This window comes from Tympanuchus pallidicinctus, unplaced genomic scaffold, assembly GCF_026119805.1.
Source record: "Tympanuchus pallidicinctus isolate F22 unplaced genomic scaffold, pur_lepc_1.0 scaffold17, whole genome shotgun sequence".
NCBI classification, from domain to species: Eukaryota; Metazoa; Chordata; class Aves; order Galliformes; family Phasianidae; genus Tympanuchus; species Tympanuchus pallidicinctus.
Window position 1 is genome coordinate 8,357,424 of NW_026294690.1, and position 24,914 is coordinate 8,382,337.

Below are 24,914 nucleotides of genomic sequence, written 5' to 3' on the forward strand. Positions count from 1 at the left end.
CGTGGAGTTCACTTACTCAGTACTTTTGTTTCTCTTAGATTCAATTCTTCATCAGTTGTTCATTGTAAGGTTTCTTGGCTCTATGGAGGTGAAGTCTGATGAAAGTCCAGATGTTGTTTATGAAACAATGCGTCAAATCCTAGCAGCTCGGGCCATCCATAACATTTTCAGGATGACAGAATCCCATTTATTAGTCACTTGTGACTGCTTAAAGTAAGTTTCCTTCCTGACTTGTACTGATGTTTATTTACAGATGGAACATTTTTCACTTTGGTAAAATTTACTTTCTGGTTTGTTTTTAAAACCAAATTTTTAGGTTAATTGATCCACAGACACAAGTTACAAGACTACGAGTAAGTAACTTTACATTTTAAGATAAATACCCAGCAAAGCAATTCTTTTACTTCTTATGCAATATTATTAAATGTGAGCAGAAATCACTGACAGCATGAGATTTCCAGACAGATCTCCACAGAAACTGGGAGGCTGATGCAAACATTGGCTTTAAGGGGAGTGAACTCAGCAGGAGAAAAAAGCTTTTTAAAACATTTTTTCCCCCGATTTGATTGGGTAGAATCTTAGGAAAATAAGAGTATTTTATTTTAACAGTCTGGCTGATACAATTGGTAGAGAAACAGAATTAAGATTGGAACAAATGCAGAAGTCCAAAACATTTTTGTTGCTTTGTTTGTTTGTTTGCTTTTGTTTTGGGTTTTTGGCTTTTCTGTAATCAACTGTACACTGTTGCAGGGTGCTGGTTTGTTCTTTACAGTAAATGCACATGAAAAAATAGGTGGGATTTTCATGTGGAATCAAACATGGCTGACTTAATTCTTCATTAATAGCAGTCTTTATTTTCTGTATTTCAAAGCTATGCCTCCCCTCTCTTTGTCTCTGCATGGTTTATGGTAATTCAATTTATTTGGGTCTTATAAAGGTGCTCAATTTGTCAGGGACCCTAAGTTGTTATCATTTCGATCAAAGGAAATGCTAAGCATATGAAATATTCTTCATATAACAGTGTATAGTTTTCCTTTGTTTTTTCCTTCTTTGTGGCATTAAGTTCAGAACTGCCCCAAAGCTGTGAGCTTTTACAGGCGAGATGAAGAACTGGGTGCAAGTGGAGTGCTGTACGTGTGTTCCTCCCATGCTGTCAGTGTGTAACAACTGCAGTAGGGCCTTCAGAATTTGAAAGCTTACTTCTATGCTAAGACTCATTTGAAATTTCTGGTTCAACTTCTTTTAGGAATTGAGAATACAAAGCACGTTTCTTGAAATAATACAGAAATGTAATCCTCTTTTTTTTTTTCTTGCTTACATGATTCAGGAGAGCTGAACTTCTTGCAGAAAATGTTATAGAAAAGAGCCTTCAGCTGGCACCAAATGCTGAGAGCTTTGCAGCTGCTCACAAATGCAGCTTGTATGGATGCCTCTTTTAAAAGAAAATTTTTTCAGAAGTGTTCACATTTAGAAAGATGACTGAATGTCATTGCAAGTGTAATCCCCTCTTTTATCTGCAGTAATTCCCTTCCAACCCACTGTTTGGCGTTTGGCAATTACATGTTCAGTCAGGTTGTAACTTTCTCAGGTTGTGTGTTTTTGATATTGAAGTAACGTGCAGTGCAGTGAAAATCTGTGCAGAATGTCTGAAACCACTTTTAATGTCTCTGTATTTGATCCTTTCTGGCAGTTTCCTTTGCCCAATGTAGTCTTGTATGCAACACACCAGGAGAACAAGCGCCTCTTTGGATTTGTGCTTAGAACTTCAGGAGGGAGAGCTGACAGTCGACAAACTTCCATCTGCTATATCTTTGAATCAAATAATGAAGGGGAAAAGGTATTGGTGATGGTTTATTCGTATCCATTTTCATTTTCTGATTCCAGTCATTTTCTGACATGGGCTCTAAGGTATTAGTTCCATTCCAGCTCTCTATGTGGTTTCTGTGAGAGAGTTTATGTACTGAAAACAAGTTAACCCAGTAGTTGAAGTAACTGTAAAATGCTTTAGCCACGCTATCATACCTCATTTGGGAACATGGCATGCTTTTAAAGGCATTTTTGTTAGATTCTTACAGATGATTTCAAATCTGATTTGTATTTAGATTTGTGACTCCGTTGGACTGGCGAAACAGATTGCTTTCCATGCAGAACTGGTAAGAATCTCTTTAGGGGACACTATCCTTCTGAATGGAAGGGAAAAGGCATGTTTATTGTGTGTAACAGAATATAGTCTGCAAGATGCTTATAGACACAGTAATACTGTTGTAGAGAACTCAAAAGGATTTGCTTTGTAGAATTTGAGCCCAAGATAAAAAGACCAATCACCAGTGTCTGCCTCGGAACAATACTCAAGATTGGAATCTGTTTTTTACCTTTAACAAACATACCTGTCCATTAAAAGAAGCATAATCAGGTGTCCTAGCAGTTTTGAGTGAACTCAGATAAGCCCACAGCATATCAAGCCCCCTGGGCAGTTGTTTCTTTTATTGTCATTTTTGCTCTTCAGGATCGAAAAGCATCGGAAAAGCAAAAAGAAATGGAGAGGGTCAAAGAGAAACAACAAAAAGAACTGACTAAACAAAAACAAATTGAAAAGGTACACTTTCTTACTTTTTCTTACTTTTCATGCTATTTTTGTTGTGTTTTTTTTCTGTTTAGTTTTGTAGCTCTGTAGTTCCAGTTGCAATATCACATTCTTTAGCACAGATAGAGTATTGTGGAATCAGGTTAATTGCTGAAGTATTTTCTGCGCAGATCCTGTATGATTTTGTATTATAGTTCTTCAGAAGAGTTTTTCTGAGGAGATGAACAACCAGACATCCTCATAGGCATATTTAAGAGCAGTGCTTGAAGGAACACTTATCACAAGCTGCCCTATATATGGCTGCAAGTAAACATCTGCATGCACTGAGACAGTTCAACTGGAGATGAAGGTTCAGCTAGAGACTGAGGCAGGGCTGCGAGCAGCAGGCTGTAGGCCAGGCTTAGTTCTGACCTGCTGTGTTGTATGGGTTACCGGTACAGAGGCGTTAAAGGTGACTTCCTACTGATGTCACTTTTGAAACCCAAATGTCCAAATCTTAGTGTTTTGTTTCTACCTTAGGGAGCTTCAACGTGAATATGATTTTTCTAATTTCCTTCTCTCCTTTCTCTAATTAGGACTTAGAGGAGCAAAGCCGACTGATAGCTGCTTCCAACAGATCAAACCCTAGCAGTGGAGAAGGACAGTTTGTAGTCCTTAGCAGCAGCCAGTCAGAAGACAGCGATTTAGGAGAGGATGGAAAGAAGAAAAGGGAATCTGAAACCTAAGGTTGCCTAGTAAATTAAAATTGGAATCATGGATATAAGTTTTACAAGAAGTGAAATATAGGTGGAGGGTCTGTTGTTTATATAAAAAACTTCACAATGTCTAGACCCTAATATGCCTTGCTGTTTCTTTCTCAATTAAGTGATTTCCACTTTCATGTCAGTTCCTCTTTTGTATGCCAGATAGACATGGTAGCATCACCATTCTTTTTTTCAAAAATTGTTTTCTCAAAGAATTCTCTGCAGGAAGGGAAAAAGATGGATTTTTCTTTTTTCCGTGTACTCATCTGTGCAATTGACTGCTTTGGAAATGAAACTTAAGCTCTCACTGAACTTGAGCAGTACTGAAATTTGTTCTTTACACTGCAGTTTGCAGAACACCTTGCTGGAAACAAAAGTGGGGGTCCAGATAAGACAGTGCTAAGCTTTATAGAACTTGTTGCACATAACTGTTCTTACAGTTAAAGAAAAATCCTTATTAACATCTATGGGATGTGCAGTAGTTGTAGAAAGAAAGATCATAGTGTTTGTTTCATATTGCAGTGTATGGTGCTGTCTTTCTTTTGTGATTTAAATGCTTCTTTGAACAGGAGATTAAAAGAAAATACTTGTCAGACATAGGTAAGAGCTGAAGAGATGCAATTGCACTTTGCTGCATGAGGAATGCATTAAAAATTCCTTATCAAATAGTAAATATAATGTCTAAGTGCCATGTTCCTGGTTTTTCCCCAGTGTGTAAAGAAAAGCAGTAAGCTGCCGAGTTCATTTTCAATAAAAACATGCACGGAGTTGCAGAAACATTGAATTCCACCACTTGAAAAATCTGAATCCATAAAGGCCTTGCTACCAGTAACTGCATTTGCTGAAAATGAGTTAAAGCTTTTTAAGTCTTTCTATGGAACTGTCTTTTGCAAAGAGAAGTAAAAGACGATGCTAGTCTGCATCCTGAAGTTGGTCTCTTAACGCATTTTTCAAAGCAGTCTCTGTTTATACCTCATAAGCCTGAACTCCATGGTCCATACCCTGTGTAATATTTATTTTGTATAATACTAAATGTGCATTCATCTTTTGATCCAGAAGAGAAAACGTGTTTGAAGTAAGAAGAAATATTTATTTTTGCACTAATTACTATAAATACTAAACTCCAATGGAACAGATGTCTCTCTAATAGTGGCCTGAGCATAACAGAAAATGTAGAAAGAGAAGAATATATTCTAAGATGTTTTATAATGGTTAAGAGTGTTTTACAGTTCATTGCAGAGCATTTTTAGTCTTTGGCTTTCAGCCCAGCCCTTCATAGCTAGAATTGCATGGTGCTGAGTAAGTGAGGAATTTCAGGACCTCTGTGCTAGATGGCTGTGCAAAAAAGGAACACTGTCCTTAATTGCTCAGAAGTTGTTTTGCATAGGCTGACAAAGGCAATCTCTTGCTTTTTACGCTGGAGATGGACAGGCATTTCTATGCAGCAACCAACTGCATCTGCCTCCTGTCACAGCAAAGAGAAGGGAGCATTGCTCTCATGGTGCCACTGGCACCACAGCGTACAGCAGGGACTGAGCAGCTGTGGAAGCGCTCACAGTATTTTAAAGAGGAGGTGGAGTGGGAGACTGAGCAAGAGAGAGGCTGCAGGGTCTCTTCCTTCTGTTCATCCTCAGAGTAGCCAGAGTAGCTCGCAGAAGTACCTGCTTTGGCTGTTATCCAGTCAGACCTTGTGGCATCAGCACGCGGCCAGATGTTGCCTTCATAGTGTCTCATGGAACGTGCACATCTAAGGCTTTCAAAACAAACAACAACAAACAAAAACTTAAGTGGCATTTACTTCCTATCTAGTCTTGCATTCTCATCTAGAAGAGGCTACTTCTATTTTCAACAGAAACATGCAGAAAGACAGCAAATGCTTTTTTTCTTTTCTTTTCCTGCCTATATCTATTTGCATGGCAGCCGGTTTATCTCTACAAGTTGCTTCAGTTTGTCTTTCTCTTGGATTTATTTTTTTTTTTTTGTATGTAATGAATTCTATTTTCTATGAAATAACATGCCAGCACAGCTCAAATTAATAAAGTCATTAAGGTTGAGAAGATGACTAATATCATCTAGTCCAACCTTTAACCACCAAATTTACTGTGTCTTCCTCGATTACATGCTAAAGGTAAATTAATTCAGCAACAGCACAGAGTCTGTTTCACGAATCTGGTCACCAAGCTGTCGGAGTGAGATGAGCTGCAGTGGCCACAGCACCAGGAGGAAGACAGCTAACAGATCAGCAACCTCATCCAAAGGTACTGCTGACGGGGTGCCTTACTGGAGAGAGGGCAGAGAGCTGAGTTATCTTTTCTTGAACCCACCCATTATGTTTTGGACATAAATACACAACTATGAGGAGGCAATCAAGAGAAAAATCTGGTTTTATAACATTGCTGTTATAAAATTTTTCAGATTAAATGATATCTGATGGGAATTACTCCAGTTTTAGTTCATGTTTTACCATCTATACCATTAAACGTAGTTTTCTTAATCAGACAGCATAGGATCGAGTTGCATTTCACTTGCAGTGAATGATTCTTTTCTCCTCACCCTCTGAAAAGAAGGGAAATAAACGACGAGAGCAGCACTTCAAAAAAAGTGACATGCGTGAATGAAATGAGGTGGCTTTGTTTTGCTGTTTAGGAGAGTTTTGCTGGTATAAAATGAGCAAAAAGACAGAGTTAAAAGCTTCTGGAAAAGTGATGAAAGCTGCAGGAGCAAAGGGCAAGTTGTGGGAGATCAGGATGCTAAAATGGAACATTACAATGAATTAGCAGTGGGATGAGAATTACTCAGTGCCATTTAAAGGGAGGAGCACCTGGGTCCGTGGATAAAACTACCACAAGGCAAAGAATAGCTGCTGAGCTTTTATCCATGTCCTCCTCCCCTCAGAAAATCTTTCTGGTACCCTTTGAACTATGAATTGCAGAACTACTTCATCAGAAAACATGTTTCTTAATTAAAAAAATTAGAGTACTTAATATTTACTTTGAGAGTACAACTTGTAATATGAACACCTCGTGTTCTCCTGGGAATGACTGTGGTAAGGTTTCACCGCCTGTTATTTCAATAAATTACTGGCTGGTTTCCTTTCTCGTAATTTATTTTGCCTGTTTCATATTTCCTGTTGCCTTTACTTAAGGACTGGTCTTCTGAGCACTTCCAGCTGAAGCTGTAATTTGCTTTATGTGAACACAGTATTATTTCAGAAACTACTTGCATAATGGGATGTTAAGTTTATTACACAATGTAGGCCATGCGCCTCTTGCTCTCAGTTGTTCTGCTCTACGTACGTTCTGTATGAATGTAGCAGTGTGAATATCAAAATACATAAGAAGTGTGGGCAAACTACAGGCATGCATTTCATTGCATTGTAACTAATACCAAGGACAAGCTGATAGTCATGCAGCTTAGTCACACAGACCTGGTAACGTGTGTGTTGTGTGAGCAAGTGTGGATTTGATAGTCTGTTATTTCTGTAATATTTTTAAGTTGGAAATTATATCGAGACAGCTTACAAACTAACAGACAAGTAATATTTAAGAGCTCAGAGACATGCAGACAAATGACATCTTTGTATGGATGCAAAACCACAGCTGACAAACCTGATGCAGCTGAGCCTTTTTATAAAGATATAATTTATTTCCACTGCAGAAAAATATTGGCTGGTCATATGTTCAAGGTGAAGTGTGATGAATTAAAGAAGGTGCACAGAATTTAGGAGAAGCCAGTGCAGAAAGCTGTGTTGTCGCACAGTCCCTTGTTATTTCCAGAGCTGACACACTCAAAGAAAGAAATCCTGCCTCTGCTCAGTGAGTTCAGTTGAGATATTTAGTCCAACAGCAAGAACTGGTATCTTACTTTCTCTCCTTTGCTCTGTTTTACAGAATTTCTTGCAAGTCTATCAATCTCCAAGGTTTTTCTTTCTACCCAAGCAGTAAGCTGTGTTTTTGTCATGCCATAGTGGTATCTAAGTTATCATGACAAGAATAAGTTGGTGTGTGTCATTGTGATTGCACTTGTATTCCTAATGAAGTTTATATTGCAAGCCAAGGATTTTGTACAATCTTTCAGGTCACTTTTATAATGCAGTGGAGTGGTCAAATTCTTATGATGATGTTCTGGATTGGTCCTGTTCTAGTGAAGTGTAAGTGATTTTTGCAATGTTTGAGACTTACACGTTTGTCCCTGAATAGCTGTATTACAGACCTCCAGTAGCATCCCTACTTAATTCAGCTTTGATTGTTGTGTCTTAATCTTGGAAGCACCAATAGTACGTATGATGCCAAAACTTCAGTCAGCATTTTGTAGGTTATGTAAAAGCTTAAGCATAGTAACTTTCTGAGTGGAATTTGTCCTGATACAAGAACTGGTTCTTCCCTAGTAGTGACATTCTGGGTGTGCCGTTACTGGTGACAGGAGGCATTCCCTTCCATTAAACCAAGCCCTAACATGCAGCTGAATCTCTCTCTTGGAAAGTGCATCTCAATTCTCTTAACTTTAATCATATCAGCCAGCTCTCCTCAGAGGAAGTCTCTCTACTTGGGAATGCTGGTAATTTCTGCAACAATCAAAGACTGAACGTTAGAAGAAAAAACCCTTTCTATCTCTGCTGGCTGTGTTAGTGCACATGTTGCTCTGTTAGATGACAACGTGTAGCACGTTGTACGGAGCTGCAGTTATGGTCACCATCAGAATTCATTTGTACAGAAGCTATACCAGCACAACTATTAATGGGAGTACCTCCACCTGTTTTCACTGGCTTCATTAGTTTTCTTAATTACGTGACAGACACCATGTGAAAAGCAATGGGTCATACTACATTACGGTTAAATTTGTATTTTATAAGATTTGTAGATTTTTCTGGAGAAAAGCAGACTTTTGAACTATGTAACTCTAAGTGAATACAGATGCATGTATAACTAGAAAATCTATGCTTAACTGATAATGAAGGAATAAATACTATTAATACCAAATGTATTCTGTTGTTGATTTTTTTTTTTAAGACAGACTAGCATAGATAGCATTTTTTGAGAAGGATCAGGCATGTGCACAGTGAGACAAGTGTGACTGCTTTCAGGTAAATGCTCCATAAGCTGTAGCTGCACCTACTGGAGATGAAGTTGGAAAATTGCTCTCTCCAGAACTTGGCTTTCTTTTAGGTGCTGTCCAGAGACACACTCATCATCAGCTATACAGTGAATGAGACGTATTAGTGCTTGGGAATGAGATACAGAATTAACATTTCAGAAACGCTGTCATCCCATTTACTTGAAGGCCCTGAATGTAACACTGCAATTGAAAGTAGGGTTACATGTTATGCCAGGCTTTCTCCTCACACACAGACGCAAGGCTCAGAGCCGTACCAGTGATTGTAATGGTTCTTTACATCTTCACTCAAAGCATTTTAAGTAGTATGGCCATAGCCATTCACGTGACCTTCACTTTATAGTGTACATGTAGCCTGGGATCACCACTATTTATATTTTGGGCTTCTACCCATTTATTTCAGGGAATGAGGGGGAGAACACTGAGACTCAGTATATATATATATACTGACATATATATATATGTCAGTATACGTGAGATAAAATCCCAAAGGAGAAAATACTTTTGTCTTACCCACCTCGACGTTCCCTTCAAAATACAGAATAATTATGTGCAGTTGACACTGGAGGTTCCCAAGAAACTTTCCGGTCCGTAGAGGTCATATTCCTTGTACAGAATGTAGTCCTTCAAGCAATTTGGCAGTGGGAGGAAGGTCATGAAGACAGGACAACGCAGACGCAGCCGGCCCATGCATTCCCGTATCTTCAGGCGACAAAGATGCTTCAGGGAGCGAGGATTTGCTGGGAACCAGGAGATTGACATTAACGAGTGCCTTGATCATTTGGTGCAACTGCTCACTGCCCTACACCTATCAAAAGCCACTCCACATTTTACTGCCTGTCCTTTACTGCCTGTCTCTGTCAGATCTGGGCCCTGGACCTCAGCCCATGCCTTTATCAGCTATCAATCGGCTGACAATCGGCTAGCTCAACAAATTATGCTTATTTTACAGAGTGTAAGTAGTAAAGTTTGGGGAAAGTAACCCCAAATAACTGGTGCCAGCTCTTTGCCAGCCTCAAGAAGCTACTAAAAATCAGAATTTTGATGTCCTTGTTTTAATCTGTGTTCTAATAAAAAGGACACAGAATTAAGCTAGGCTAGAATTCAAATCTCTCACTTCTAGATAGTTACTTTATTAGAGTTGTCCATCAACATGAGGTGAGGGAAAAGCTTTTCTCCTACTGAAGAGGATTTTATTGCCTATGTTACACTGGAAATTCTCAGCTGCTCCACATAACCTGTGCTGTTACAGTCTGTCACAGCTATCAGACAGAGTTATCTGACATTAAACACTACATAGACTGATTTTCTTTTCAGAAACACCTTCTCCTCAAAACATAACTTTTGGCTTAACCAACCCTCAGGGGACAAAAACAAATCTAAAATAGCACCAACAAAAAGGTCCCAATCCCAGAGCAGTTAGTCTGCTGTTTCAAATCTATCAGATACTTACTTAAAATTGAATTGATGTCTGGCCAGAGCTCCTGTTCTTTGAGAGCTGCTTCCAGCTTCCAGCAGATGTTAACATGATCAACGTAATCTAACATTACTCGCACTACTTTCCCACAAAGATGCTTCAGCCATGACAAGGTTATCACTTCACAGAACTGATGGAAGCAAAACATTTTAATTGGAAAACATCCAGTACTTCTGCAGATTACTTCCTTCTCTGCAGGACAAGAGCAATTTTATAACTGCAGAACAGCAGGAAGGAGTGCCTGTTAGAGGAGCTCTAGGGGCTGTCACAGCTTGTATCAAGCCTGCAGTGCAACCTGAAAATCTGAGAGATGTTATTTTGTACTAGGCTAGAACTAAAAGTGAGCTTTAACAGCTGTATATCTGGTACCTAATGCTTAAAAATGGAATGCTACCATTCCTGACGAGGAATTCTTAAACCTCAATAGGAGATTTAAACTTCTTGGACATTGCTGGGAGAGATCTGTGTCCCAGCCTGCCAAACAGGACCGACCAGCCCAGTGCACCACATGCCTGTGTCAGTGGAATTGAGTGCATCCTCAGCAAGTTTGCTGATGACACCAAGCTGAGTGGTGCAGCTAACAACAAAAGGGAAGGACACCATCCAGAGAGACCTGGACACACTTGAAAAGCAGGCACCCAATTTAATGAGGTTTAATGAAGCCAAGTGTAAGGTTGAGGCAATCTCAGGCATGAGAATATACTGGGAGAACTCATAGAGAGCAGCCCTGCAAATGTCTTGGGGATCCTGGTGGACGAAAAGCTGGACATGAGCCAGCAGTGAGCTCCTGCAGCCTGGAAAGCCAACAATATCCTGGGTGGCACCAACAGAGGGGTGGCAGCAGGGAGAGGGAGGTGATTGTCCCCCTCTGCTCTGCCCTTGTGAGGCCCCATCTGGAGTACTGCACCCAGGCCTGGGGCACTCAGCACAGGAAGGACGTGCAGCTGGTGGAGCAGGTCCAGAGGAGGGTCACTAAGATGATCAGAGGGCTGGAGCACCTCTCCTGTGGGAGAGGGGCTGAGGGAACTGGGCTTGTTTAGCTTGGAGAAAAGATGAGTCTGAAGAGACGATGTAGCCTTCCAGTACTTGATGGGAACAGGTAAGCAGGAAGGTGACTGACTTGTTATACAGTCCGGCAGTCACAGGACAAGGGGAAACGGCTTTAAGCTACAAGAGGGAGATGTAGGTTAGATGTTAGGAAGAAATTCTGTACCGGGGCAGTGAGGCAGTGGCATGGCTGCCCAGAGCTGTGGGTACCCCATCCCTGCAGGTGCTCAAGGACATGAATGGGGCCATGGGCAGCCTGAGCTGGTGGGGGGCAACCAGCCCACGGCAGGAGGTTGGAACTGGATGAGATTCCTTCCAACCTAAGTCATTCGATGATCTTCAAATTAAATAAAGGCTTCTTACATTCGAATGGACTTTAAAATCCGCATAACAGTGGGTCTGAGAGGTGTATCTAGAAACTTGTTTAGGTCACTCCAGGTTTATCAGGTGGGTCCCTACATCAAACTTCCAGTATTAGTGACATGATGCAGTACAGCTCGCAAGCCAGTCTTTCAGTTCCTGCTTTCGCAGCATGGACATGCGAGCAAATTCTGTGCTAGTCATTAGCTGTATTTTCACAATTGTAAAATACAGATTATGATAATTCATTGCCATGAACTAGGTCTCGTGGCAATGTTAATTTAATTTGAAAGCGCTGTCTATTCCTAATTTTATGAGTAAAGCATTTAAAACTTTTGTTTCTGACAGATCAATTTAAGTACATTTTCATTTAGCTTTACAAATGACACCGGCAGTAAAAGGAAACATACGAAGCCATGCGATGTACTCACCTTTGTATCTTTGATAACAGTAGAAGTCCATCCATCAGTCATGTACTGGGAATGGGACACATCTCCCCGAGGGCAATCGAAGCAGCGGTGCACATCATAGCCATAGTTCATCAGCATTCTTAACATGACTTCATCTTTCAGAGCATACTGCAGAGCCGATGGGAAATGCGTTGTGTTCACTCTGCAGAAGTAGTTAACATTGGCCCCGTGCCGGAGCAGTAAATTCATTAACTCATAGTTGCCCATTCTCAAGGCTATTTGGAGGCAGTTGATGGGATCCTGGTTTGGCAGGGCTCCAGCATTCAACAGCAGCTGTGCTGAACTGATATCCCCATTGGAAACAGCAAAGTACAGGGCTGATTTCCGGCGGTCGTCGTAGCCTTTGCGAATTCTTTGATCCAGCATAAAATTGGCATCAAACCCAGACTTGAGGAGAAACTCGAGGCACTGAGGATGTGCTCCCGCTGCTGCTGAGTGAATTGGACTTATTCCACTTTCTTTAATGGCATCAAAATTAGTAACTGGAACTAAATTCTTTAAGGCACTGAAAAATAAAGACAATAAGGGAATCTGGTCACACAGCTCAATCTTCATGTTGCTGGGCTTTACAGTTCATTCTGACTATATTCCACAGTCTTAATCTGCCAAATCAGTACCACAGCATGCTGTACCTCTGCATTAATTGCTAAGGATAAAACAGCCAGCAATGGATACTATGATTTTACATTTACTAGTCATAAATTTTAATACTGCTCTTCACGAACACTGCATTCTATGCTAGCAGAATAATCATTCCTTCTCAATGAGAGCTCTCTGGGGACGTCAAGAGCACTGTGCTGTTGCACAGCCCCTAGGAATTAGGGAATTAACACAACATAGTATTAATTCCTACAACACACAACTAACATAACACAGCATCCTACTGACATTCAAACAATACATTGAAATTAACACAACATTTAAATGCAATTTAAATATATGTATTAATAGAGGAATATAACATTCTTAGATTTTTAAGCACAACAGAACAATCCCGGAGTTGAAGAGCTGTTTCTTACTCATTAGTTACAAATTTAACATTAGTAAAATTAATATCTTTGGTCTCACTATTACTTGGTTTACATTAACTCACAGAAAGTGTCCTCTATACGCAGCTCTGTGGATTGGCAAATGACCCGAGTGCTTTGGCACATTAGCATCAGCCCCATATTCCAGCAAAAGATTCAGAGAGTCTGGATTTCCTCCTCCTGCTGCTTCAAATAATACAGAAGAATAATCCATTGCCTGTGAAAGAACATCAGCACCTGGAAAGAAACATTAAGGATTTTCACAGTGGTCACCGTAAATATCCAGCAAAAATCACTGTCCCCCTCCAGAGACAAGATACTGTCCCAGGCTCAGCTCTTGTAGGCTGTTGAGGATTTCCAAGCACAGAGACTCCACTACTTCTCTGGGCAACCTATTCCAATGTTCAACACCCTTCACAGAAAAAAAAAGTGTTTTGCTGTGTTCAGACGGAATTTCCTAGGTTTCAACTTGTGTCCATTGCCACTTGCAAGGAGAAGAATCTGGGTCTGCCTTCCTAACACCCTCCCATCAGATACTGCTAACATGGGCAGATCCCCCTGCCCTAAGCCTCCTCTTCCTACATCATAATGTCTCACCTTTTTGCAATAAGAGCTCCATAATTTCTGTATGTCCAGCTTGTGCAGCCAGCGCTAGAGGTGTGAGCCCATATCCACTGCGAGGGTCAGGATCTGCCCCAGAACGAAGCAGAAGCATCACCAGATCCTTTCTGCCAAGCCTGGCAGCCTCGTGTAAAGCAGTCCTCTTGTGGATACACGGCAAATTCACCTTTGCTCCAAAATTTATCAACAAGGAGGCAACCTCATATGAATTGTGCTTAATTGCTGTAAGAAAATAATGAAAGCATTAGCCAGAATGTCAGACTGTTGCCTAGTTTCTGTTGGGTGGCAGCCCAGGAAAGCTCAAGCTGTTCCCAGCACTGCTATTTATACACCAAGAAACATCGCGCTGAAAGGTTTAAGTTCTCACCAAGTCTGTTCCTTCTCTACAGGGTATGATAAATTAGGAATAATTTTATGATAATCTCCTTTTCTGCTGGTTCCTGTTGCAGCCTTCCCTGCCACTAGATGGAGATCACATACTGGGGCACTTACTGCAGTCAGGAGCTGGCCTGCTCCGTTAATCATCACAGGCAATTGCCATAAGCATGAAACAAAGACTAAAGTGACTGTGCCACATCCAAAATGACTGTGTCCTTATCTTAGCAAGCCTGATCTGTCAGGACAGTGAGGGAAAGGACAATACTTCAATTAACAAATAATGCTCAGAACTTTGTAGTGACAGTCCCTAACGTGGAATGTCAGCTCAATTAAAGCCCTGATATCTTTTAAGAAAGACAAACAATACATTCAATGCTGAAATTAACATTTTTTGCTCCTCGTAACAAAAAATTTTAAACTCTGCGCAAGTCAAATACGTAAAATTGCAACCTACTGCATGTAACTACAAACTCACCTCATTCTCTCACCTCCCTACCCCCAAATAAGACACTCACCTACAACTAAAGGAGAATCTCCATCTTCATTCTTAATATTGGGATTGCAACCATTGAGCAGTAGAAAGTGGACGTTTTCCAAAAAGCAGTTTCTGACTGCCACCATGAGAGGTGTTTCCCCTCTTAGTGTGGTCTGTTCCCATGTAACGGAACGGGAGGCTGGAATTCAGAAAAGCAGTACACATCTGAAGCTGAAGTTATTCATCAAATCTAGCTTTGTAAAACGTTCTAGTGGAAAACCAGAAAGCACCCCATACCTTTTAAAGTTATTTCAAGGATGTTCTTATTTAGCTGAGCTGCAGCCTCATGCATAGGAAGCCAGCCTTGCTGATCTGCTTCCTCAAAAGCAGAACTGTGCCTCACCAACTTCTTCAAGGCCTCTTCTTGGCCTGTGATATTTTGGAACAGATGTGTATTTCATTACTAATCATAAAACAAAATTAAAACTAATAACATATTGAGTGATATTTATCCCAGCAGCATATCAAGAATAAAAAAAACCCCATACCTTATCAAAGCAATTTTTTATCAAAGGGTGGTTTATGTGAATGGAATAATCAGTGATTCACACTGACTCAAAGCATTTTGAAGGATACGCTTGCTTATAATTAATACAGCTAAAATACTTAAATTACAATCCTCTCATGTATAACAGTGCAGAGGATTTTAGTGTATTAAGCAAACAGGTGTCCTAGTGAAATTGTATGGAAAATATTCAGGTTGGCAAAAGCAAAATTAAGCTGACAACTGAGATGAAACTCATTCCTGCTTCCACTAAAACCCTTACTGGAATTCTAATTAACAAAAGTGATTATGTTTTCAATTTGATATCTCGTGGAGAAGCAATGAAACTTCAGCTGACGAGAATGCCTGTAAGTAGAGGTCCTGACTGTACTGTTTGTTTTATCCCACCATTCCTGGAAGAAGGCAGTCTGCTCTCCTATTAGCTACAACTATAAGGTACTGCGATAGACTGCTTTCAAAGAATTGTATGTTCATTAGACTAGACACAAAGTTCAACTAGAGTCTAGGCACATTCTGCATTGTGTGGTACAGTTATTGCACCTGCTTTTCCAAAGGAGCCTTGAGGTCGTGATTCTTACTCCACTAAATATTTCTGTAACTACTTGCTATGTGTATACGGACTGGACAGAAGGCTTCCCACTGTCACACCACTGTCTAACAGCTGTCCTTCTTGTGCTCCTTTTTTAGCTATCTCTGTGACTATGTAAAGTGATTCTATCAAAAAAAGCAAGTTTCAAGAGAACAGACAAACAGCCTCCCACATAGGAATAATTCTGGCACACTTCAGGTAGAGATGGGATTTCAATCTGGTTATCTCACAAATTGGCAAACACTGGTTAATGAGGCATTAACTAATAGGGACGTTGCTATCCTGTTAGTTAATTTTATAAGAAAGGACTGGCATTCATCCTTGATTCTAGGAGACCAAGTACCTCAATCTCAGAGAGGAGTGACATCTGAACCTGCTCCATTACTGTGTTCCTATTTAATAAAAGCCAGCTGTTGTGTGCCCTGTTTTCAGTTCCCTAACTCTCTCCAAAACTACATAAAGAAAAACTGCACTTAAAATAGCTGATCAAACACAGAATGTGGGCATTGTGATTCCTAGACAGAGGGTTGTGGTGTGGTGTATTTGTACTTAACTGTCCGGATTGCAGCAATTATCTCTTCACGTTCTTTGCTTGCAACGCACAGGAAACTGCACAAACACAGCATTACAGTGCTATAATTAATGAGACATTCAGTTCATAATTACACATTAGTTTAAGCCAATCAAGTCTAAACAGCATTAGATTTCTTTAACTTGTGTGAGTTTTGTCAGTGTAACACATTAAAATGCATTTTTGTAGGTCTTCTTGTGCCACTATAAATTTTGGCTTTCCAGCAAAGGACAACAGTTAAATACTGAAACAAGGAAAAGCTGTCACACCAACCTGTTGGTTTTTTTGATATTTGCTTTTCTTCAACAAACCCTTGCATTCATTAAGATATTAGGCTTTTAGTTATTAGACAAGCTGTCACCAGAATGCTTCATACATTCCACATTTTAGACAAGATAGGCATGCTTTTCTAGGGAGAACTCCGAACAGACAAGCTACAAGTGACCTGTGGTATCCACAAGACAGGGTCAGACGTCATAATGCCAAGAAACCACCAAAAATAGAAGTAGTAACTCATTACCTTTCATCCTCTATTGCATTGGCACTTCTTTCCATTTTATGAATATCTTGTAAGCTTTCCTGAATAGCTTGCTGGGTGGGGATTTCATCGTCAGAATGATCATCAAATATGTAAACAGAATTATGCATAGCCAATTGGCACAACCTGGATCACCTCTTTGTAGGAAAACACTGCTTTTTAATTGGATGCAGATGTTAAATCTTCAGGTTATGTCTGGAGTAATAGAAACAGCAATCACTGTTTAAGTATCAAGAGAAACAAAGCACAGCCTAAATTAACTTAATCAGAACTTCTCCAACTCAAGCTCCAGCATTCTGCCAAGCATTCAGTTTGGACCAGTGCAGAGAGAACTGCCTTGTTTAGAACATAATAAAGGTTTCTAGCCCAATAGCACACACTGGCTTTTATCTCTATTCTACAGAATGAACATACAGAACAGCTACTTTTTCTAGTATTACTGGAAAGCAGCAAAAATAAGTAAAATACATTTTTGAGGTAGTTTAAGTAGCCCTTCCCTCTTAAATCTATACACTCAAACATCACAGTCCTGCTCTGATTGTTCCTTAGCAGGAAAACAGATCTGAAACAGAATTTGGGATGATTCTTTTGTTTGTTCACAGGTGCCAGGTGGTGAACAGTTGGTGAAGGACACGAACATTTTTGGCAATATGTTTCCTCAACCTATTCCACAAAGTTATCACTAGAGCCATATCCTGCAGTAAAAAACAATACTGTAGATTAGTGCTAACAGTCCGTTCTAACGTTATGTGCTACATTTATCTTCTGATTGAAACAGCATCAAATTGTTTGATTGAAAAAAGACCAGACATATATATCATCTCATATACATCATCTACAGCCATGGGGAACAGATATACCACAACTGTTCATTCCTTGTTAACACATACCTGCACATCTACTCATAGATGTAAACATTTTATAGATTATCTGACACACTATTCTTTTGCATATTCAACTACTTGGCATTAGAGATTAAAATCAAAGGAGTTCTATTAGACTCAAGCCTTTCACCTCATGGAAACTTCCACTTCTGTTTTTCAAGAGAGCTGGCCTGAAAACAAATAAACAAATAGTAACAAACAAACAAAGCCAAGAACACAGAACGGGATAATAAAATAAAATAAAATATAATAAAAAGTGAGGATAAATAAATGATCAAAATGAATAAGCACAGCAAAATAAAGGAAGTTGTCAACACAGCTCTTAGAAACTTTGCAATACTTATAGAAACATCTTAAAGTCAAGCAGCAGCAATTCACAGCAAGCTTGCATCATTTACCTGATCCAGCAACATGTGACTGCGAGGTCTTGCTCTGTAATTGCACATGCATCAAGAAAGAGCAACACGTTAAGAATAAACACACAAGGAATGGCTAGAATTTGATTATATGTACAACACAATACGTGTACATACACTTGTTTCTTTTCAGTACTAATTCTCCTAATAATCAAGAGAATGCAGTTTTTTCCTCACCTTCTGAAAGAGAGAAAGCTTCACACTTTGAAGAAGTGATTAAGTTGAAAGCGATATTTTCAGGACTGAAAATGATCTCTGTAGAGTCTGTGTCCACGAATAGCTCTCTATAAATAACTGATCATAAGATACTCTGGGACTTTCTCCATGTTACTTTCATACAGGTTAGTCACATTTGATAATCTAATCTGACAAATGGTGTCAGCAAGAGAAGAAATTAGAAATGCACTTTATTGACAAAAATACTCTTGTTTACAATTCATGGAATGAGAATTTGAGAGCTACAGAGAGTAACTGTTCAGTTATAGAAAGGAAATTGTTAGTGATTTCCTAAGAGGGAAACTACAGACACCGTCAGCAGCTTCTTTAAGAAAAATACAGGGCAGTATATAAAGAAAACTATATAAAAATGAAAGTAAATATAAATAAGCAAAAATCAAGAGAGTACCCTATGAAAATTACTATGAGCTTCTGGTTGCCAAATCACAATTTACATTCTATTATAAACAGAAAAGCAAACAAAAGATAATACAGTCTTTAAAGGAAAAAGCAAAGTTTCAGAAATGAACACCCCAAACTGCTTATAACTGTAATACACAGTAAGCAAAGCAATGGTGGATGAAGCTGCCTAGATATAATGGGAAAGATGGGTTTTCTGTGCTTAATTCACTCCTAGAACTAGTTCTTTAGTAGAGGAGATCTAAGGAAAAATGTTTGATTAATTATTATTGTTACTATTTTTTTAAGAAAACTAAATTGCAAAATCCTTGAAGGATCTGAAATTGGAGTGCCTCACCGGAGCAACAAAAAAAGACGAAATAACATTTCAGGCAAGTGGTAATAAGGGAGATATCGATAATTTCTCTGTAATGGAAACAATTTAGAAAAGAAAAAAAAACAGTAAATCAAAAAATCTGAACTATATCTTGAAAAGATGGATTTGTTGAGCAAGGAAGGGACTTGGAAGTGCCTATTACAGACAGTTCAACAATTTACTGTATTGCAATTTTCACTGTTGTGACAGAGCACAGGCTGTGCGAAACACAGCACAAAAATCCCCACGCTTCCTGTGTGCCGGGTTTCCACTCACAGGACTCAGTGCTCCTCATGCATTCCAACCAATGAACTTTCGTGGTATCTCAAAGAAAGCACAGACCATTTTTTGTTTCTCATTAAGATATATTTTGTAGTATTTGTGCAATGCATAAAATTGTTGTTTACACATTAAGACTGTTACCAGAGGCTAAAATCCTACCTGCATCTTTTGCAGTTTGTAAGGGTGCTAATAATAACACACACTTATTTAAGGCAAAATACTGGGGATCAGAAACACACCCCCTTTTAAGATTACAAAAAAAAAAAAAAGCAAACAAACCCCACAACTACAGAAGTTGCCTGCAAAAAGCATGCTGCACTTCTGTGAGCAAATAAAAAGGAAAGTATCCTGTGACATTTGTATCTTATCTGAACCACGCGGGATCAGTCATCCAGCTGGCAGAGCAACGCAACACCTCGCTTGATCCAGTGCTGGACTGGCTGATCCGTATTGAGTGTCAAAGCAATGACGAAGTTAGTGGAATGCCCAGTGGTAGACAGGACTCCTTTACGCTCGCTCGTCTTGTACAGCGGGCAAACATACGCGTTAGGCTTCTTGACATCCGATTTTGCAGCTTCAAAGAAGAAAAAAAACAGCAATATGCTGTGTAAAGCAGATACACTGATGGGGACATGACCTACATATAGTTGTTAAGTACTTACAGCAACATTCCTAATGCTAAATAAAGATTGCGAAATTGTTTTGTGTGCCCCATAATATTTAGCTTTTTCTGTTGTTTTCTTTTGTGATTTCTTCATTTTTAAGAACAAAAGAAAAGTAATTTAATTACAATTCCATTTCAAGAATCGATGTTTTTCTGTGATTCTACCAACTTTGTAACTATTCAAAACCACATACAGATCAGCAGGTCTGCACGAATAAAGCATTCTGCTTTCATCTTGGGATTACAGCTGAGACACAATATCTTGAAATTAATATTTCAATAAGAATTCTAGTCCTGCAGCCACAGAACATAACTGCAATACAAATCCCTGGAGATTCAATGATTCTTGTATACCTAGACTGCTTACATGCAGCTTGCAAAAAAATCTGGTTTAAAATCATGCACTTCTGAGAACAGATTCATTCAATGGAATGTACAGGCAGAAAAGGTAGAAGCTTTGTATAACTGCCAATTATCTACTCACAGCTAAGTTGCAACAGCTGCAACATAACGTCTTGCTTAAGCATCTCCTCAACTTGAGAAGAGGCAGAAATTCAAAGACCATTTAGTTTTCCTAACAAGGTTGTATCTTTGTTGAGAACCAGACTGGGAAGCAACTACACATATTTATAATAGTTAACTTAAGTAGGCAGTTGGTCAATTGCATAACTACAAACACCTGTGAAGAGATGGACAGGCCGACTGCTTGAGTGAGATGAGACTGAATGAGTCAACACAGCAAACACAATTTTTTATATCAGAACCAAAGGTCAGGTGCACATGAATTCTGTGTACATCTGGGTACTTCGGTGAGGATGGGAGCATTGGTCTTCAGTACTTACTTGGCTTTATCCAGATGATTGGCATCATATCAAAGAGTAATTTGGGATACTGCTCGGCTAATATTCCCCTGGTGACAGAAAGCAATGAAATAGTTATTTGTGGCTGAATGCTGCTTTTCTGCGTGCTTTTCATTTTCCACACATAAACCGCCTTCCATCCAACAGTGAACTTTAAATTGTGTTTCCAGCTTATGAGTAACCACGTAGTCACAGGAGTACAATTGTTCTGAGGGAAGTCCAGCTTTCTGTAAAACTACTGCAATCAAATAAGTCATCAAGAATGGCACTTATTCAGCAGGTGGAGCACTCATGTAGGGAAGAAAAGAAGAATAGGAAAGGATCAAAGATGACTCAGGACAGCCACCAAACAATCCGAAACAAACAAACAAAAAAAACAAATTGAGTCTGTGCATGAAATACACCTGCAGCTGAGGCTGCCAGACAACTGTATGAAATACTTGGATTTGACTGCAGATCAGCACATCACAACATTTCCAGCAGAACAATAATTTAAAAAGCCACTTTTATTTTCTTATCTTGAGGCCAAAAGAAGAATTAAAATATTTTCAAGTGTGCTACTAACACAGTATGTAAAGTAGCACTAAAAAAACTTAAATTTTATCTGAGCAGCTAAGAAAGCTTAATAAAACTGTACTTAATATATTTTGTTACTGACTTGGTTCTGTCCCAGCGAGCTCCATCTAAAAATAATCCATGGATATAAACACCATCTTCTGGTGCAGTATCAGCAGTATCCTGAGGAATAACCTATAAAAAAAATAAGTGCTATGTATTAAGAAGCTTCCACAGCTGTTTGTTTTTGTGGGTATTAAACCAACAGCCAGTTTTCAAAAAATCAATCTATAATGAAAGCAACGTAGTAAAATCTTCCTTTGGGCACTGCTATTACAGAAAATCATAAAGACAGCAGCTTTCTGTGGTCTGTTATTTACCTTTACTGCAGGTTACAAAGGCTTTAATAACACACATAAATATTTACCTTGTAGGCTGTTTTTGTTTCAAGTGGAGGTCCAGGTCCAACAGATAGAACCAGTTTCTCTCTCTCTTTTACAGATACTATTTACCTTACAAAATAATTAAATGTCTGTCTTCCAGTGCATGACATGCAAAATGAACCTCTCAGTAAGGGTTCACTTACTGATTCCTATGGCATTACCAGGTCTCAGAATAATAAAATATATAATTATAATTTATCTGTACCTGAAATTCATATCCCAGAAGGTCAATGGGGATTCTGTACTTCCTAGCATAGTTTTGCATGGCTCCAGTTAAAAATGCTTGAGTAAAATAGAATCCTGACAGCCAAAAAACTGTGGGCTTCCCTAATTCATACCAATCCTAAAAAGAGGAAAACGATGCATTCAATAAACAAAAACAGACAAATTGAATGACCTTGGATAACTTTCTACATAACTGTATTTTAAAAATCTAGCAATATCCATCATTTCTTTGTCAATACTGCTTTAAAATAAAGGCAAATTATTTGGAAATGTAGATTAAATAAGTAGTAATTCTGCTTCTTGTACAATTACCTGTAAAAATTTCAGCCTCTGCAGGAAATCAAGAATATAGCTCCCTAGTGGTTTTAGACTAGGGTAGGACTGTTTAGCCCAGTTCTCAGGAACTTTTCCAATAAGCAGACTGCCACACAGAGCCTCCAGTTCAGCATCCATAACAACCAAACCTTTAATGGCTTTCTTCAAGTTAGTTAGTGTAATACGAATGGTTCGGAGCAAACTAGAATAGAAAAACAGAATTATCATTAAGAAATTCATGATCTGCAAGATACCACATAATGACTGAAAGAGTAGAAATTAAAAAATATGGACAATGGAAGACAATGGAATGTCTACAGAACTTCTGTAACTGTTATGTACCTGTAGTTAGCCACACATTTAAAGTTACAGAGTTCTGCTGGTTTGTGGCTTTTTGTTTGGTTGGTTTTTTACAAGTAGGAACAGTTTAATACAATTTTAATTTTAACATCTGACAAACTCTCTATTGTGTGGTAAGAACTGCAAATGTACAACACACTGTTTACTACACGAAGGAAAAACTCTTGATCTGAAACAAAAGAAAACTTTGAGCATTAAGGCACAGATTATTATTACAATTTTGAGAGAAAATTTGGTGGGAGAGATGAACAGAAGAATAGAGACAACAGAGGAGAAAGAAAAATAAGGAAGAAAGAAAGGAGGAACAGGTAAAGGTAAGAATAAATACATGGAAACAAGAGGAAAGAGACTCGCAGCTACCTCCTCTTCTTATTCCATCAAGCATCTCTCCCTAAAGGTACTCTACATTCCGAATTTCCACAGAGGTGAATTGTACTTGGAATACAGATACCACTGCAGACAAGTAGAAGGGAACAAAATAAATGAAAAAAATAAAAGAAAGGTTACGCTCTTACTTGTTAAATCTTTCCATTTCTTGCACCAACACAGTGTTCATACTTTCTTCATATCTCACAGGATATTTAGCTAGGCAACCTTCAATGTCAAAATCATTTGGAAGCTGCAAATATCAACATGTTTAGAAGTCATTCCACATATCATTATAGACTGGAGTTACATTAAAAGCACGCAGATGTGAAAAACTATGGAGTAACACAGCATTCTGATGAGTTTCTCATCACTGCAGTATCTAGTAGCTTAATCCACATAGAAAAAGAAAAAAATTAAGTGATGCTTATCTTCTGAAAATTACCAAGAATTTTTCTGATCATGAAAAAAGCATACATTTCCATTTTTTAATTTATTTTAAACTTGTTCAGATGAATGAATCAACTATTTTTCCAAGTAGAGTTTGCTGTGCTTTCTCCTATCACTTATCTATATACTAAAATTAATTTCAAATGAAATTCAGCTGCAGCCCTTTCAGCCAAAGAAGTTCACATGCTCATAAATTCCCTCCAGTAGAATTTCTCCTCCAATGTTAAGTCAGTTTCACAGTGAAGATTTTGGTTAAAGAATTTTTTTTGGTAAAAAGATGAATTGGAGTCATTAGTATAACTACAATACCTTGCTGAGAATGTCATCTGCAATTTCATACAGAGTGCTGTCACCACCTCCAGAAGAAGTTCCCTGAATGTCTCCCCCTTGAGTTAAAAGCAGAGATTCAAAGAGGACCTTGATTTGCTGAAGATCTTTTGAAATATCCACATTTTCATGCAAACCAAATACCTCTGGGTGCTGACTGAAGGGAAGACTCTAGGGCAAAATACAGCAAACATCTGCATGAGACAAAGCAACAGACTGAGAATCAAACCCAAAGCTTATTTAAGAATCTGGGTGAAAAACTACTACTGACTTCAACTGAAGGTGGATAAGAACTTCAGTGATGGCTATCTGCAGACAGTACTACTGGTGATAGCAATCATCTCACATGTAGAAAGCCATTCCCAACCATTTCCCAAATACACTCACTGGGTTTTTCTACTTATTGATTACTTGCTCCTAACAGAAACACATACTTGCCCATGGTAAGAATCATACAAGTATGTCAGGCAAGAATCCAAGCACACAGTTAAAACATGCTGCAAAACTGACTTCTTAATGCAGAGAAGCTTTTAAGGGTTGCATTCTTGCCGATTATTGTTATGTCAGTTTGGGCTTTTTTTTGCTAATTTTTACCTTAATAAATTCAATGTAGTCCTCATATGTGCCTTTTGGTGGAGCATAATAGTTTCCACTGGGAGAGAAAGTGTAACGGGGATTTTCAATTATTTCAGGATTATAAAAGTCATCCAGCATTGTCAGCAGTAAACGCCTGTCCCAGTCATCTGTCACTCGACCTCCATAATTGCACTCACCAGTCAGGTAAGATACTGCTTCAAATGGAACATGCTGATACTCATTTATGAATAACTGAAACAGAAGAGAGACTTGAAATATCTTTAGAACACCAGTATGACCTACAGAGTGAAGGCTTGAAAGCTGCAGTGCAGGCAAAACTGCCATTTACAGAGGCTCTGTTAATTAGCAGTATACACATAAAAACAAAATTCCTATTACTAACCACAAAAGCCACCATAATAGATGTCTGACAGTGACTCAGTGTCACTTACAGGACAATGAGCTCTCATATATGACAATTCAAATGTTACTGCACTCATATACACTTCCTACAGTCTGTAAGACCTTGGTTCACAGGGTCTGGTGAAGAACAGACGTTTATTTTATCTCACTTGCCACTGAAGATTGAAAATGTTTATATGATTGACATTCCTTGCCTTTGTAAATTCATGGAAGTCTGAA

General features: G+C 38.8%; 3 protein-coding genes across 5 annotated transcripts in view; 1 reads left to right on the top strand and 2 right to left on the bottom strand.

Annotated features, from left to right (window-relative positions):
* The window catches only part of APPL1 (adaptor protein, phosphotyrosine interacting with PH domain and leucine zipper 1), a 28,703-nt gene extending 20,397 nt beyond the window's left edge, over positions 1-8,306 (top strand). The window contains exons 17-22 of the mRNA XM_052678978.1: positions 39-213; positions 317-353; positions 1,691-1,837; positions 2,103-2,153; positions 2,507-2,596; positions 3,160-8,306. Coding sequence (XP_052534938.1) covers positions 39-213; positions 317-353; positions 1,691-1,837; positions 2,103-2,153; positions 2,507-2,596; positions 3,160-3,309 — 650 coding nt within the window. The 3' untranslated portion in view covers positions 3,310-8,306. The remainder of the gene's footprint in view (positions 1-38; positions 214-316; positions 354-1,690; positions 1,838-2,102; positions 2,154-2,506; positions 2,597-3,159) is intronic.
* Positions 4,404-16,700, bottom strand: ASB14 (ankyrin repeat and SOCS box containing 14). Of its 3 annotated transcripts, none has more exons than XM_052678979.1 (10): positions 16,541-16,700; positions 16,003-16,058; positions 14,593-14,724; positions 14,336-14,494; positions 13,419-13,664; positions 12,887-13,058; positions 11,755-12,298; positions 9,893-10,046; positions 8,957-9,179; positions 4,404-5,080 (listed from the first exon to the last, which is right to left on the bottom strand). In XM_052678979.1, exons 1-9 carry the CDS (start codon positions 16,666-16,668, stop codon positions 8,986-8,988), a joined length of 1,785 nt encoding a protein of 594 aa, XP_052534939.1. In that variant the 5' UTR covers positions 16,669-16,700; the 3' UTR covers positions 4,404-5,080; positions 8,957-8,985. The 3 variants fall into 3 exon arrangements, with proteins under 3 accessions (XP_052534939.1, XP_052534940.1, XP_052534941.1); XM_052678980.1 differs by having other exon boundaries at positions 8,953-9,179; positions 16,541-16,680; XM_052678981.1 differs by lacking the exons at positions 16,003-16,058; positions 16,541-16,700 and having other exon boundaries at positions 14,336-14,520; positions 14,593-14,699.
* A 2,804-nt stretch (positions 16,701-19,504) lies between these two features.
* DNAH12 (dynein axonemal heavy chain 12) overlaps positions 19,505-24,914 on the bottom strand; it is a 62,939-nt gene continuing 57,529 nt past the window's right edge. Inside the window, exons 67-74 of the mRNA XM_052678990.1 lie at positions 24,291-24,524; positions 23,679-23,867; positions 23,069-23,172; positions 22,191-22,395; positions 21,859-21,996; positions 21,314-21,405; positions 20,638-20,705; positions 19,505-19,705 (exon numbers count right to left, since the gene is read on the bottom strand). Of these exons, the coding sequence (XP_052534950.1) occupies positions 19,515-19,705; positions 20,638-20,705; positions 21,314-21,405; positions 21,859-21,996; positions 22,191-22,395; positions 23,069-23,172; positions 23,679-23,867; positions 24,291-24,524 (1,221 nt within the window). The 3' untranslated portion in view covers positions 19,505-19,514. The remainder of the gene's footprint in view (positions 19,706-20,637; positions 20,706-21,313; positions 21,406-21,858; positions 21,997-22,190; positions 22,396-23,068; positions 23,173-23,678; positions 23,868-24,290; positions 24,525-24,914) is intronic.